At 40.3% G+C, this 14,714-nt stretch overlaps 1 protein-coding gene across 9 annotated transcripts in view; it reads right to left on the bottom strand.

Moving 5' to 3' along the window:
* tasp1 (taspase, threonine aspartase, 1) overlaps positions 1-14,714 on the bottom strand; it is a 61,110-nt gene that overhangs the window by 36,977 nt on the left and 9,419 nt on the right. For 4 of the 9 annotated variants that reach the window (XM_061689478.1, XM_061689476.1, XM_061689477.1 and 1 more), the window contains exons 9-14: positions 13,230-13,336; positions 8,931-9,050; positions 8,390-8,468; positions 5,748-5,858; positions 2,201-2,308; positions 1,599-1,672 (exon numbers count right to left, since the gene is read on the bottom strand). In XM_061689478.1, coding sequence (XP_061545462.1) covers positions 1,599-1,672; positions 2,201-2,308; positions 5,748-5,858; positions 8,390-8,468; positions 8,931-9,050; positions 13,230-13,336 — 599 coding nt within the window. The remainder of the gene's footprint in view (positions 1-1,598; positions 1,673-2,200; positions 2,309-5,747; positions 5,859-8,389; positions 8,469-8,930; positions 9,051-13,229; positions 13,337-14,714) is intronic. The other 5 variants (XM_061689480.1, XM_061689482.1, XM_061689486.1 and 2 more) reach the window with 3 other exon arrangements.

Here is a 14,714-nt window from a genome sequence, read left to right as displayed (position 1 = left end):
TGCAAACGATTGCTGCAAAACATAACGATGGCACTGGTTACAGGTGCATATCTAAGCTGCTGAACGTTTCAGTGAGCACAGTTGGGGGCATAATACGTAAGCGGAAATCCAATCATACCACCATAAATTTGCCTCGATCTGGTGCTCCTTGCAAGAGTTCTGACAGAGGAATGCAATGAACAATCAGAAGAGTTGTCCAAGAGCCAAGGACCACCTGTGGAGAGCTTAAAAAAGACCTGGAATTAGCAGGTACTGTTGTCACAAGGAAAACAGTGAGTAATGGACTCCGCCGCCATGGCCTGTAAGCACGCTCACCACGCAAGACCCCATTGTTGGGGGTGGGGGGGGGGAAAAAAAAAAAAGCATATGTCAAAGCTCGTTTAAAATTTACTGAACAACATTTGGACAGTTAAATATTGGGAAAATATAGCATGGTCTGATTGAGCAAAATCGAACCGTTTGGATGCCATAATGCACACCACGTTTGGAGGCGAATTCGCACTGCACATCACCATAAAAATACCATACCAACAGTGAAGTTCAGGTGTGGGAACATGATGGTGTGGGGCTGCTTTTCCGCAAATGGTACTGGTAAACCTCACATTATTGAAGGAAGGATGAATGGGCAAATGTATCGAGACATTCTTGACAAAAATCTGCTGCCATCTCCGAGGATGATGAAAATGAAATGAGGGTAGACATTTCAGCAGGATAATGATCCAAAACATACTCGCAATTGGTTTCAAACAAAAACGATAAAGCTGCTAGAATGGCCCAGCCAATCATCAGATTTGAATCCAATCGAAAATCTATGGAAAGAACTGAAACGCAACATCCATAGAAGCCCACGGAACCTTCAAGATTTGAAGACTGCTTGTGTGGAGGAATGGGCCAAAATCACACCAGAGCAATGCATGCTCCTAGTTTTCCATACAGGAGGCGTCTTGTAGCTGTCATTGCAAACAAAGGCTTTTGTACAAAGTATTAAATAAATACCAGTTAGCGTGTTCAATACTTTTTATCTGTGTCATTTCACATTGTTACACACAACTTAATTTCTGATCTTATTTTGTCTACTTTCTTTGTATGTATGGATTACTTGGGTTGTTCCCAACATCTGGTGAAATGTTTTTGTGAATGAGACCTTTGGAAATTTATTTAGTGAGGAAAAATGGTGATGTAAAATACTTATTTCAGCCGCTGTATGTTTTATGGCAACTGCAACACAATTTTATACTGCGCCATTTTCCCCCCCCTTTCAATTCACTATTGGGATTTACCTCCCACCCGTAAAAATTGGAGTTGCCTAATTATCACATACAATCATTTCTAATTACAATGTGTACGAAGGCAGCAGGTAGCAGTCACGTTTGGCCAGAAGCTGCAAAAAATGCAAGAGTATAACCGCATAATCAAACTGAATTTACAAATATACATGAATTATTTGAAAAAAATGCAAATTTTTGTCCACATAAACTGAATGACAAACTGAATGTCAATGACAAAGTTTGAAAGAAGAGGATGTAGTGTCAACGCATGCTCTTATGGTTGAGTGAGTGGACATAATTATCTTGTTGTGGCAATTTAATAGAGCTCACCTTTGCTTTGCTATCTTGGGCAGACATGTAGCCTACACACATGCTTTCTGTGGTGTGGCTCCAAAGAAACTCCACTGTGCAAAGTTAAGAACAAATGAAAACATTGATAAAATATTGCATTTTGATCATAAAACAGAATACAGTTGATCATATAATGACAAATGACATATCATGGCACTGAACTCAAGCAATAGTAACGAAACTCAGTTTATAGTTTGCTCAGTAGGCCCGCTTTTGTAAATTTTACAAAAAGGCTTTTTTAAAAGCCCCAGGTAGAGAAACCAGATCCACCAACATAATCAGCCAAATTTAGGCAAATTCAGAAGGTCTGCTTGTTTTAAGATTAGCATTTGATTCCGTAGTGGGAGGTCTTCATGAGATCTGAGATGAAGGGTGTGAAACTGGAGCCTGATTGTATAAGTTAAAAAAGACCACCCGCCAGGAAAGACACGGCGAACCCCCCTGACCCCCACTAACTCAACTTACCCCTTCCTTCTAGCTAAGTGTCCAATGATAGATTTTGAAAATTAGCAATCTTTGTCTAACGTTAGCTGAGGCATGGAATCCAAGTGTAGCCAGGAATGAAATAGCCCATGTCTCACCGAGAGGACCCTGAACATTTGGAGACGACTGAGGTTCTGCACATCTGCAGCACCGCAAGACAATTACTCCACCCAAAACTCGATCTTCGTTGGCCAGAAAGGGTGAGCCTGAACGTACAAAGAGTAATATATTTTAGTGACAGATCTTACCCTCCTTTGTCACAAGTTCCTCACAAGGAACAAAGAATAGGAGACAAAACAAATCTATTGATTTCATTATGATGATCCTTCGGTGCAAATTAAATAACTGAATGCAATCATTCTGTTGTGATGTATTTAATTTGCAGAATGTAAAATAAAGTGTCAAACACTTGTGTACAGTTTCAGTAAAAAAATATTGATGGTTGTATTTATTCGACAACTCGAAAGGCTGATGTTTGTTCAAATATCATATAGTCTGAGTGAGAGGACTTCACATTATAGAAACCATTACTGAAGTGAGAGCGGGATTTATGGAGCACTGTTTAAAAGGGGGGAAGAAAGAACCGCTGAATTAACTTAAATTGGTTTCATACAACTGGTCCAAATGTGTCAGTGTTCTAGATTGTACCGAGCCGAAGTGGTACAGTGTCATGGTCACCAGCTGAGTACACAAAGCTAAATGTTATAAAACGGAACACTTCTTAGAACACAACAAATTACACTTTCACATGAACATTCAATAAAATAAAATTTCAAAATGATCTTCAGCGGTCAACCATGATGTTTGGGACATTTATGGGCCGAGTTGAAACAGTTTAAACAAAATATTTTTTTTTTAAATCAGTGGATCACAACACTTTTCTTTCGATTCTGGTCTTCCCGACGGGGGCAACCCAACATCTGTTTGTTACTAGGCTTTACACGATCAGGGTTTTTGGGGCCGATCACCGATATAAAAAAAAAACTATTACCGAACACCGATCCGATCACAAGATGGAGCAATGTGTCTATTTAAATGACTTGTTCATTTACCGTATATACTTGTATACTGTATACTGAGTAGCTTCAAAAGTATTCTCTAGCATTTTAGACATTAATGACCTCTCGGGGGCATTCAAGGATTAGCCAATGACATAAGTCAGTTTTCAGTAAGGTCAAACCAACATTACAACATGACAGAAATAATGAGTGCTAACTTAGTGTAATTAAATTAATTTATTGTTATTAAATTACTTCGTACACACCAAAACCTTAGAGCATGATTCGACAGAACAGCGGCCTGTTTACATACAACCGTTAGTCACCTTAATTAATCACCTTTTGTTGCCTGCTTGCGAGCCGTATCGCATTAAAAGTACGTGAACAACCTCAAGCAATCTGTGAATGAACATCCTCTCCCGAGCATCGGTGATGACCACCACACGTTTTTCCTTATTTTATTATTTTTTTCCGCCCCCAGACAATAAATTTGCACGATCTATTGTTGTTGTCATCACCATGGTAACGAGTGTATCTGGTCGCATTTGAGTTGACAAGATAAACCCCAGTGATAGTAAAAGACGGGATGCGGTGGTATCGGAATACAAGATTTTATTGCAGTAGTCTGACATAGTGCAATCGTGAAAGACCAAATTTTACTTGGGGTCTGATCCAGGCATTACGTGTTGTCTGCCTCAGATGTGGTGTCTGTCCCACACCCAGAAATGCAAACACCAAAGGCGTGAAAAAGGTGACCAAAAAAAAACATTGTAGCGGTGGGGTCTGGGGGGGATCCCCCGGGCTCCGGCAGAGAATGTTTTTGATTTTAACATAAATTAAGCAATCTGGAAGACTGAAGAGTACAATAAGGCAAAATAAATACAGAAAAAAACATTTATTTACACCGCTCAAGTACATGATGTACAAATTTAGGATTAAAATTTAATTTTCCTCATTTCTTTGCTTTTTTGTTTTGAGCCAGGCCCTTCTCCACCTGCACCCGATGCCTGCTTCAAGCTGTGCTACATGAATAGCATCCTCCTATTTAAGCACTCTCGTTCTGGAAAATAATTGACTACAATCAATGTCTGTTTCACTTCATTTTTCACAATTACCAACTTCAAAGGTTAATCCAAATGCATCCTCCAGGATAATATTAGGTACACTATTTTTCTGTTTTTATTGGCCATTGCTAAATTTGAAGTTAGTTAATTCTGTGTCGCTTAATACATTTAACTTTACCATCTGTAAACTAATTACATAAATGTAGGCGGGTTTCCTAATTAATACAAGATGGACTAGCGGATCAACTCTTGTCGTCGAAGTTACGTGTGCTGCGCTATTCCACTGGGACCACAACCAAGGCCACCACCCGCAGCACCTCAACGCGAAAATACAAAAGACCAGTGCAACGAATACGACACTGGCTGATCTGATGAGCAGAAATGTTGCTTAAACGTAAGAGTAGCAATAGAGGATGTCCGCTCCAGAGGTGGTTAGAGTAGCCAAATATTGTACTCAAGTAAGAATACTGTTACTTGACAATAATGTGACTCAAATAAAAGTAAAAAGTAGTCCTCCAAAAAATAACTTGAGTAAAAGTACACAGTGAAATAATGACTCAAGTACTGAGTAAATAGTGAGAAACATCTGATTTGTTTTAACCACAGCATGAACATCAATACAAAAAAAAAATAATAATAATAATAATAATTACAAAATAAAATGCAAATTCTGATGTTGCTGTGTGTGGGCGTGTGTGTATGCACAGTCAAAACATCTACGATTTACTGCATGGTGTTTTTTCAAGTTATAAGTGAGCTGAAATAGTTGATAAATAAGCAACAATTGATAAATAAGAGTAGCGACCGACATTTAGATCATTGTAATGGAGTAAAAGTACCGTTACTTCTTAACAGCAGAAGCGGCAGAAGTGTTTTTTCTGGTCTCGTCAAGTCCTGTGATTTATCCAAAGCCAGTCCCGAGCGAACAGGTGGAACCCCAGGCCGATGTGCCAGCATATTAGTCCGCCGCGGATTAATATACAAATATATGTGTGTGGATGGCGGATGTTTGGAATGGATCTAGCTGCCAGTGCTGAAGGAGTACGAAACAGCCTATGACGACAGCAACGGCGACCCCCCCATACCCAGAAAAACTCATCGGATCTGTACGATTCACGGAAAAGGCCTATTTTGAGTTGAAAATGGCGAATTTCGCCTAAAGGTGTCTGATTTGCATGTATGCATACTGCCGACATGTTTTTGAAAAAAAAAAAAAAAAAAAAATTTATTGACGGTCAGATATTTACAGTACTACTTCAAAAGACACGCTACAAGGCTAAAAATAATTGTCATATACTCTACACGATGGCAACGCGAAGTAAATATCCTTTGCGGAGCAGATCAATGACGTCATTGATCGGCGAATTATGACACTAAAGCCGATCAGCGGATCAGCATAAAATGCTAATTATCGGCTGATACCGATCAAGCAGATCAGATCGGTGTTAAGTCTTTTTGTTACATCTGTTTATTAATCCTATTCAAAAATTATTGTTTTCCACCAACTCATTCTTGGCTGACAAATCTGCATGCATATACAATCACTGGGAAATGTTAATGAAAGCTACATATGCGCAACTCACTGATGAACTTGTTTTGCATAGCTTCCAGCAACGCCTGATGGGCATCTTCTGACTGCATGGAAGCGGAGCATTCCCGTGCCAGCATGGTGCGAATCAAATGCTCTCCACAGCCTGCATGAGACACAAAATCACATCTGATTACGTTAAAACATATTTTTTAGCTAAATGCACTTGTAAGGGTGCTTCTGCTAACTGTGTTCAAGTTACAATTTTATGGAAGCATTTGGTCTCCAGATAATTCTTATAAATGGTAAACGGACTTCACTTATATAGCGCTTTATCGACACCATCACAGTGCCCAAAGCACTTTACAAAGCCTCACATTCATCCACTCACACACACATTTAAACACCAATGGGCGGCTGCTGCCATGCAAGGCGGTGACAGGCCCACTGGGAACAAATTAGGGTCCAGTGTCTTGCCCAAGGACACTTCGATATGCGGACAGTCGCAGCCGGGATTCGAACCAATGCCCCTCTGGTCACTGGACCACCCGCTCTACCTACTTCGCCACAGCCGCCATTCAGCTTGTTATCAAATAAAAGCTATTTTACTGTGTTGCTTATGTAGCACAAAACTAGGGTAAACAAAAATGAATTATTATAAATTATTATTATTATGTCACCACTGACTAGCAGAAAGAGGTTGAAATGAAACAGATGTTGGTGAACATGAGTGACCACCTGCCAATTGTAACACTCACAAGTTTATAAAGTCTGACACATTGTATATTTTGCTTTTCTTAAATTCCCAGAAAACAAATCTGCGGGTTACATAAAAGCTGTGTATAAAAAAAGAGTGTGAACATGTTCTTCTTGCCAAAGCTCTGAATTATTTTAAAGCTGTTCGCTCTTGTTGCATGTGGTTACGGTATTATGTCTAAGGAGTGAAACAAACAAACTGCAAAGACTTTAAGCAAAGGATCTAGAAAAAGCGTCTCAAATTACAATGTACAGCTTTCAGGCAAAATATTCCAGGTGTGTTTTTTTTATACGGAATATCTGGGATAATATGCTACTTATAGTTAAATACCAAAGTTAAAAACAGAACATTTGCGTTTTGTTGCTGCAAAGAAGAGGGGAATATGAATGCAGTCATCTGTAGCTTCACTCATACTTGACCTGAAAACAAGACATGGTATAGAAAATGTGTTAAACCTCACTGAGGTTATTGCTATGTTGATTTTGTAAACAAAAAAATTAAAGCCCCATAAAATATCAAGTAACTACAACACAACTAAGTACAATTCTGTAACTGTGGAGAACAGATGCCTGGAGCAGTGCAAAGTGATTTTCTAATGAGAGCAGTCAGATTGGACAGGTACGCGGATATTTTGTATTGTGTGTACTGTTAAGCGCTCAATGAGTGACCATGGCAACACAAACACAGTTGAACTAGATCTGCAGCACCACCAAAATAAAATGACGAAAATCCATGAGTAGACCACGACAGCCAGCAGCAGCAGCAAGAGTAAACAATGACAATCTGTTCTTTTAAGGGCCACAACAAAGTACAAGTGACATATTACAAATCAAAACACAACAGAGGAGCAGGCCGTGAGGGACCAAGTGAATGACAGAGGGTGAGGATCAAACTCCTCCAATGTCAGAATGAAAACTATTGTTTTTCCTCGTTCTTTTGATGGGGCTGGCTTTCATGCTCGGGAAATTAAAAACAGGTGATGTACTGGAACACACATTATACTCTCCATCCCCATAAGGGAAAGATCTTTAGCCAACATCAGAGACTAGGCCACATTATAGGGAAAGAGAGGATGTGGTAGAAACACAGTCCTGTATAATACCAGGCCTACACTTAATAAACTTTGATACTGCATTAACAGTGGGACGTAACATAAATAAACCATTTTACTCTTATTTAATCTAAATTTGTTACATTTAATGGAGGGGATTATTAATATTTTGATATCAGGTTTTAAGACATTTTTGGTGAAACTAACAAGCCACAACTCTTTCAGCTAAGTTGTCTATGAGGAGACAAAGTCATTCTAAGACTAGCTCTAAAAGATAAAGATGGCTGCGCTTGAATGAATCTGTATTGCCACATTATACGGAGTATGTACCGGTATGTAACCCTCCCAGCAGAGAACGGGCCAATTGCACAGTTACCACAAACAACAGTTCTACCAGTTTGAATATTTGGAACAGTATTTGATAAAAATGACACAGGTGTAGTTTTTTATTAGACATTTCTATGGATAACATACAAGAAAGCTTGAAATCTAGCCTCTATTGTGCTGCACTCCAGTGGCTATACAAATTTTTAGCCATAGGGGATGACCCTTGTTGAGCGTCACTGTAAATTCAATGAGTCTTGCAAGGCACCTGGCCTGCAGATGACCAACAATGAGCAGAAAAAGATGACTCAATCGTCCGAGGAAGTGACTGATGAAAATCACTCAGCAAGAATGGTTGGAGGTCATCGGAAAGAATTACCAGGCTTTTTAAAGCTTGAATCACTGGGGCTAAATAACAGGCTCAAATAGAATATCTGGTTCTGATTCATATTGCCACTAAAACAAAATGTGGGGCTTGTGATAAACGTTAAACATGACAGAAGAGGTACAGACTAATGCACAAAGTACAGAAGGTTGCAGTTGTAGATAGAGTGAAGTGTTATACCTGAGGTACTCACTGCTGTAGAGTAGGGGTTCATGTTACATGCATTTTCAGCCCAGCAGCCACATCCATAATGAGCAGCCTGCGAAAAGAAGCAAAAGTAGAGTCTTAAAAAGCAAAAATCGCTGTTAATATCGCACAGTTTTTGTGCAAGTTCATGCTTCATTCCTGCAAACTTCAAACTCTCTAAATACATCTTCCTGTCCTTATTTTTTAAAAGAAAGGGTAAAATACCAAATTTATTTGGTTGAAACAGATGTGGCCAGTTTTTTTTTTTTCAGTGACTCAAATCTTGTGTTGTCACCAATTTTACATTGGTGCGTAAGCATTTTTAAACAATGTTTTTACATATTTACCACTATATAGTAAAAAAAACAACATATAGGAAAACTAAAAAGTCCAAAATGTCAGTATTTACCAGATACTCACAAACAGTTGTCATTTCATAGTCTAATAACATAGCCACTTCTTGCTTAAATAAGCTCACATTTGAACATGTTTGTTAGTTCAATGTAAATTACTACAAATCTACAACCTCTATTACCTGGCCAACCCTGCCTGGATGTTTCATTGCTAGACCTCCACTGGACACCGCTGCAGCTACATTGCCTTGCAGGTCAACGACAACAGCTCCAACAGTGTCAAGGCACTCCAAACCATTTTCCTACACCACAGGAAACGATTAGCAGCAAGAATTGCTTGAAAATTGTAAAAGCATCTATCTGACGGTTGATCCAGCTTGAACAAATGGTCTGTACAAATGGTGTGGTAATGATCAGCCTGTTCCTGTGATGCTTCATAGAAACTACAATACAATTACTCATTGAGGAATTATATAAAAAGGCGTTTGGAGGCGGCACGGTGGACGACTGGTTAGAGCGTCAGCCTCACAGTTCTGAGGACCCGGGTTCAATCCCCGGCCCCGCCTGTGTTCTCCCCGTGCCTGCGTGGGTTTTCTTCGGGAACTCTGGTTTCCTCCCACATCCAAAAAACATGCATTAATTGGAGACTCTAAATTGCCCGTAGGCATGACTGTGAGTGCTAATGGTTGTTTGTTTCTATGTGCCCTGCGATTGGCTGGCAACCAGTTCAGGGTGTACCCCGCTTCCTGTCCGATGACAGCTGGGATAGGCTCCAGCACGCCCGCGACCCTCGTGAGGAGAAGCGGCTCAGAAAATGGATGGATGGATGGAAGCGTTTGGAGAGAGGCTGGTATCTTTGAAAACTACACAAGTACTGCATTAGAAATTGATTATGTACTGTATTTGATGAGCATTGTATGAATCACTCTTTCATGCTCTTCAAATTTCATTCATGATGACTAGAGTCCTCCCTGATTGCAGTTTGCCTCAGGCATGATTTGCTACAATCATCAAGAGGCTGCAAATCAAGCCATTAAGACAACAGCATGTGATGCACTTCTAACCCCAGGCAGAAAGTAAAGTATTCATTGGACAGAATGAATAAAGTCAGAAAAAGGCAACATGTATGTGTCATATATGCACAACAGAATTCAAGTGTTCAAACAGCCTCAACGTGACAACATTATAAACCACAAAAGGCAGATGCAAATATTTGGGCTCAATAGACAGAGGGGCCAGGGCATTCAAAGATGAAGTACAAAAAAAGATACATGTGAAAGTAATACTGTATGTACAATTAGTTATTATACATAACATCGATCCATCTATCCATTTTCTATACCGCTTATCCTCATTTGGGTCCTGAGTGATCTGGAGCCTATCTCAGATGACTTCAGCCGATAGGTGACGTAGAATCTGGACTGGTCGCCAACATCGATCCATCTATCCATTTTCTATACCGCTTATCCTCATTTGGGTCCTGAGTGATCTGGAGCCTATCTCAGATGACTTCAGCCGAGAGGTGACGTAGAATCTGGACTGGTCGCCAGCTCAACGCAGGGTACGTTTAGACAACCAACAATTCACACCTAAGGTCAATTTAGAGTCTTCCGTGAACCTAAGATGCATGTTTTTGGAACATGGGAGGAAGCCAGAGTGCCTGGAGAAAACCCATGCAAGCACGGGGAAACCATAGTACTTCACACACTAAGGCCGGAGCCGAGATTCAAACCCCAAACATCAGAACTTTGAGGCATATGTGCTAACTAACCACTTCCACTGTGTTGCAAACAAAAATTTTTACATTGGAAAATCTCAGAAATATGAGAACATATTCTCATACTATATTCTCTAAAAATGTACTGTATATGAATTTGAAATTCATGTCCCCCTTTTGTTCACTTGTGCTACAGCCAGACAAATATATTTAATACAGTATACCATAGGGGGAAAAAATATATATATATATATACAAAAAGAAAATGAAAATGAAAAAGACCATCTACAGTTTTCTTTACATTTAAAAATTATATATTCCAGATATTTAAACTTTAACACAGGTCAATTTGGAAGCATGGATAATCAAGTAACCAAACATAGGCAAAAAAAAAATGAAAAAACATTGTAGGGGTGTCTGGTCGGGGAGGGGGGAATTTTTGGGATTTTAGAGAATTTTGGGGATTTTAACATAAATTAAGCAATCTGGAAGACTTCAAGCAGAAAAAAACATTTGTTTACACTGCTCAAGTACACGATGTACATATTTAAGATTATAATTCAATTTGCCTAATTTCTTTGCTTTTTTGTTTTGGCAAACCTGAGCCAGGCCCATCTCCACCTGCACCTGATGCCTGCTTCAAGCTGCGCTACATGAATAGCATCCTCCTATTTAAGCACTCTCGTTCTGGAAAAGAATTGACTAAAATCATTGTCTGAATTTGGTAATAGTAAAAATAACTTGAAACAAATGATAATCCCAAATACATCCTCCAGGCAAATATGAAGTATTTTTTTGGACCATTTCTGAATATGAAGTTAGTTAATTATTAACATAATCCCTAACATCTCGAGGATCAGCTCTTGTCGCTGATGTTACGTGTGCGTCGCGGTTCCGCTGGGACCACAACCTCAACACGAAAATACAAAAGACCAGTGCAACAAATAAGACACTGGCTGATCTGATGAGCAAAAAATGTTGCTTAAATGTTTAGACTAACAATAGAGGATGTCAGCTCCAGAGGTGGGTAGAGTAGCCAAATATTGTACTCAAGTTAGAGTACTGTTCCTTGACGATAATGTGACTCAAGTAAAAGTAAAAAGTAGTCCTCCAAAAAATTACTTGAGTATGAGTAAAAACCTATGTGAAAAGTGTACTGCATCACCCAATCACTTATTTCAGCGATTTGCGACATCATGACACAATAGCTTAGCTTCACGCTTTTCCATCTTTTCCTACCCACTCCTCGTCCTCCCTTCATGACAATGTAAACAATATGAGTAAAGGCTTCTTTATACTCGCGCGGACGGCGACCGCGCTGACGTCACTGCGGCTATCCCGCACGCAGTTTGCCTTTATACTCGAGCGCAACCCACGCACGCTGTTTTGAAAGTGTGCTGCAGTTCTCCTCCAAATCAGGGGTGTCGCTACGGCTGGTATTGGCTTGGACGCCACAGCGTGGAGTTTTCTCTGGATTTTGTGGCCATTTGCGGTAGCCGTTTTCACTTTCCTTTCTGTAACAAGGAACAAAGCAACAACAATGGCGACCGTGGAACAGAGTCTGCTCGACCAAATGGACCTAGATGACCAGATTATTATTTAATTATGCTGCAAAATCGATCGAGAAGGCAGCGGCGTAGGTGTTATGTGGAACCGGGAGGAACGCTGATTACGTCATCACAGCATGTGAATAAAACGGACCAATCACGAGAGATGATCTCCGCGGCATTCTACGCACAGCAACAATTTTTGCTGTGTGCGCGTCAAACTACTCAGAGTGGTCACGCGGGCCAATTCGTCGGTCACGTGATGCAATGTGGGCATTGTCGGCCACGCGAACGCGGGAGTGTAAAGAGGCCTTAAGAAGCATGTTAAGAAGTCTAGTTTATTCGCTGCCATGGAGGCGATGATGAGTGACTTACAACGTGTTGACACTGGACACAAAGAGAACTTTCGCCTCCGCGGCTTGGCAGCCGGGGGCATAATAAAATAGCGTGCCCCAAGCAGCTTTTTTCCCTCTCTTTTGTTTTAAACAATATGGTGTTTATTTCACAAAAATTCATTTAAGAAATTGCCGTCATGGTGGCCGGACACAGCCCCCCAATATCTGGAACAATCGGTGTTACAGCCATAATGATTCAGCACTCAGTGATTTCCGTAACAAAATACGAACGTTCCATAACATTTGGCAGCTCTGATAATACTTGTTCAAGAGAGGTACGATTAGCAACATCTGGCAATGGAAGTTCAGATGGTATAGTCAATTTTACAAAATTAACATTAACAATAAGACTCTCCCACTCTCTTCTGTGTGTGGGTAGCACCACTTAATGGCTTGGGAGCACAATTACTATTCAGCTCAGCCGGTTTTTAGCTCAACTCATCAAATCAGTCTCCAGTGGAGGTCTTCAGTGCACTAAAATGTTGCACTAATCACTATCAACAAATACGGTCTGCTAAATCCATTTCTTTCGTGGAGCAACTTGAGTTCTTATATAGTAGAACACAACTCACCTTTTGCACATTATTAAATTTCTTCTCACTCAAAAACGATATTACATGTGGTGGTTTGTCAGTACATATGATTGTCTTTTTTTAGGCGGATGTGCTAACAACTCGGTCACTATGGCACCCTAAACATTGCCATATTATAAACTGGTATTTCATTAGTGTAGCAGTAACTGTACAATAAGCACATTTTCTTATATGTCCAACAATGTAATGTAATAATAATCTTATATGCCAATACTGCAATTCTACTCACATTTCCACTTGATTGTCTGCTTTTCTTTGTTTGATTATGTCCTGTGTCCATTTTCTCAGCCAGCTCCATCTTTCTTTTGTTCCGCTTATATGCAGATAAACTGAACTCTAAATTAAAAAAATATATATATATACAGTAAATATATACACACACATACATATAGGGGGTACGGAAAGTATTCAGACCCCCTTAAAATTTTCACTCTTTGTTGTATTGCAGCAATTTGCTTGAATCATTGAATTTTCTTCCCTCAATGTACACACAGAAACCCATATTGACAGACAAAAATGTAATTGTTGAAATTTTTGCAGATTTATTAAAAAAGAAAAACTGAAATATCACATAGCCATAAGTATTTAGGCCCTTTGCTCAGTATTTAGTAGAAACACCCTTTTGAGCTAATACATTCTTTTTGGGAAGGATGCAACAAGTTTTTCACACCTGGATTTGGGGATGCCTCTGGCTTTCCTCCATGCAGATCCTCTCCAGTTCTGTCAGGTTGGATGGTGAATGTTGGTGGACAGCCAATTTCAGGTCTCTCCAGAGATGCTCAATTGGGTTTAAGTCAGTGCTCTAGCTGGGCCATTCAAGAACAGTCCCGGAGTTATTCTGAAGCCACTCCTTCGTTATTTTAGCTGTGTGCTTAGGGTCATCGTCTTGTTGGAAGGCGAACCTTTGCCCCAGTCTCAGGTCCTGAGCACTCTGGAGTCGGTCTTCGTCCAGGATATCCCTGTACTTGGCCGCATTTATCTTTCCTTCAACCAGTCAGTCCTGTCCCTGCAGCTGAAAAACACCCCTACAGCATGATGCTGCCACAACCATACTTCACTGTTGTGACTGTATGTACAGGTGATGAGCAGTACCTGTTTTTCTACACACATACCGCTTAGAATTAAGGCCAAAAAGTTCTATCTTGGCCTCATCAGACCAGATAATCTTATTTCTCACCATCTTGGAGTCCTTCAGGTGTTTTCGAGAAAACTCCATGCGGACTTTCATGTCTTGCACTGAGGAGAGGCTTCCGTTGGGCCACTGTGCCATAAAGTCCAGAGTGGTGGAGGGCTGCAGTGGTGGTTGACTTTCTAGAACTTTCTTCTATCTCCCAACTGAATCTCTGGAGCTCAGCCACAGTGATCTGTGGGTTCTTCTTTACCTTTCTCACCAAGGCTCTTCTCCCCCGATTGCTCAGTTTGGCCAGATGTACAGGTCTAGGAAGGGTTCTGGTCGTCCCAAACGTCTTCCATTTAAGGATTATGGAGGCCACTGTGCTCTTGGGTACCTTAAGTGCAGCAGAATTTTTTTTGTAACCTTGGGCAGATCTGTGCCTTGCCACAATTCTGTCTCTGAGCTCTTCAGGCAGTTCCTTTGACATCATGATTCTCATTTGCTCTGACATGCACTGTGAGCTGTAAGGTCTTACATAGACAGGTGTGTGGATTTTCTCATCAAGTCCAATCAGTATATTCAAACACAGCTGGACTCCAA

The sequence above is a fragment of the Phycodurus eques genome, chromosome 11 (assembly GCF_024500275.1).
Source record: "Phycodurus eques isolate BA_2022a chromosome 11, UOR_Pequ_1.1, whole genome shotgun sequence".
Taxonomy (NCBI): Eukaryota; Metazoa; Chordata; class Actinopteri; order Syngnathiformes; family Syngnathidae; genus Phycodurus; species Phycodurus eques.
The sequence above is the reverse complement of the archived record's forward strand: the minus strand, read 5'-3'. Positions and strand labels throughout refer to the sequence as shown.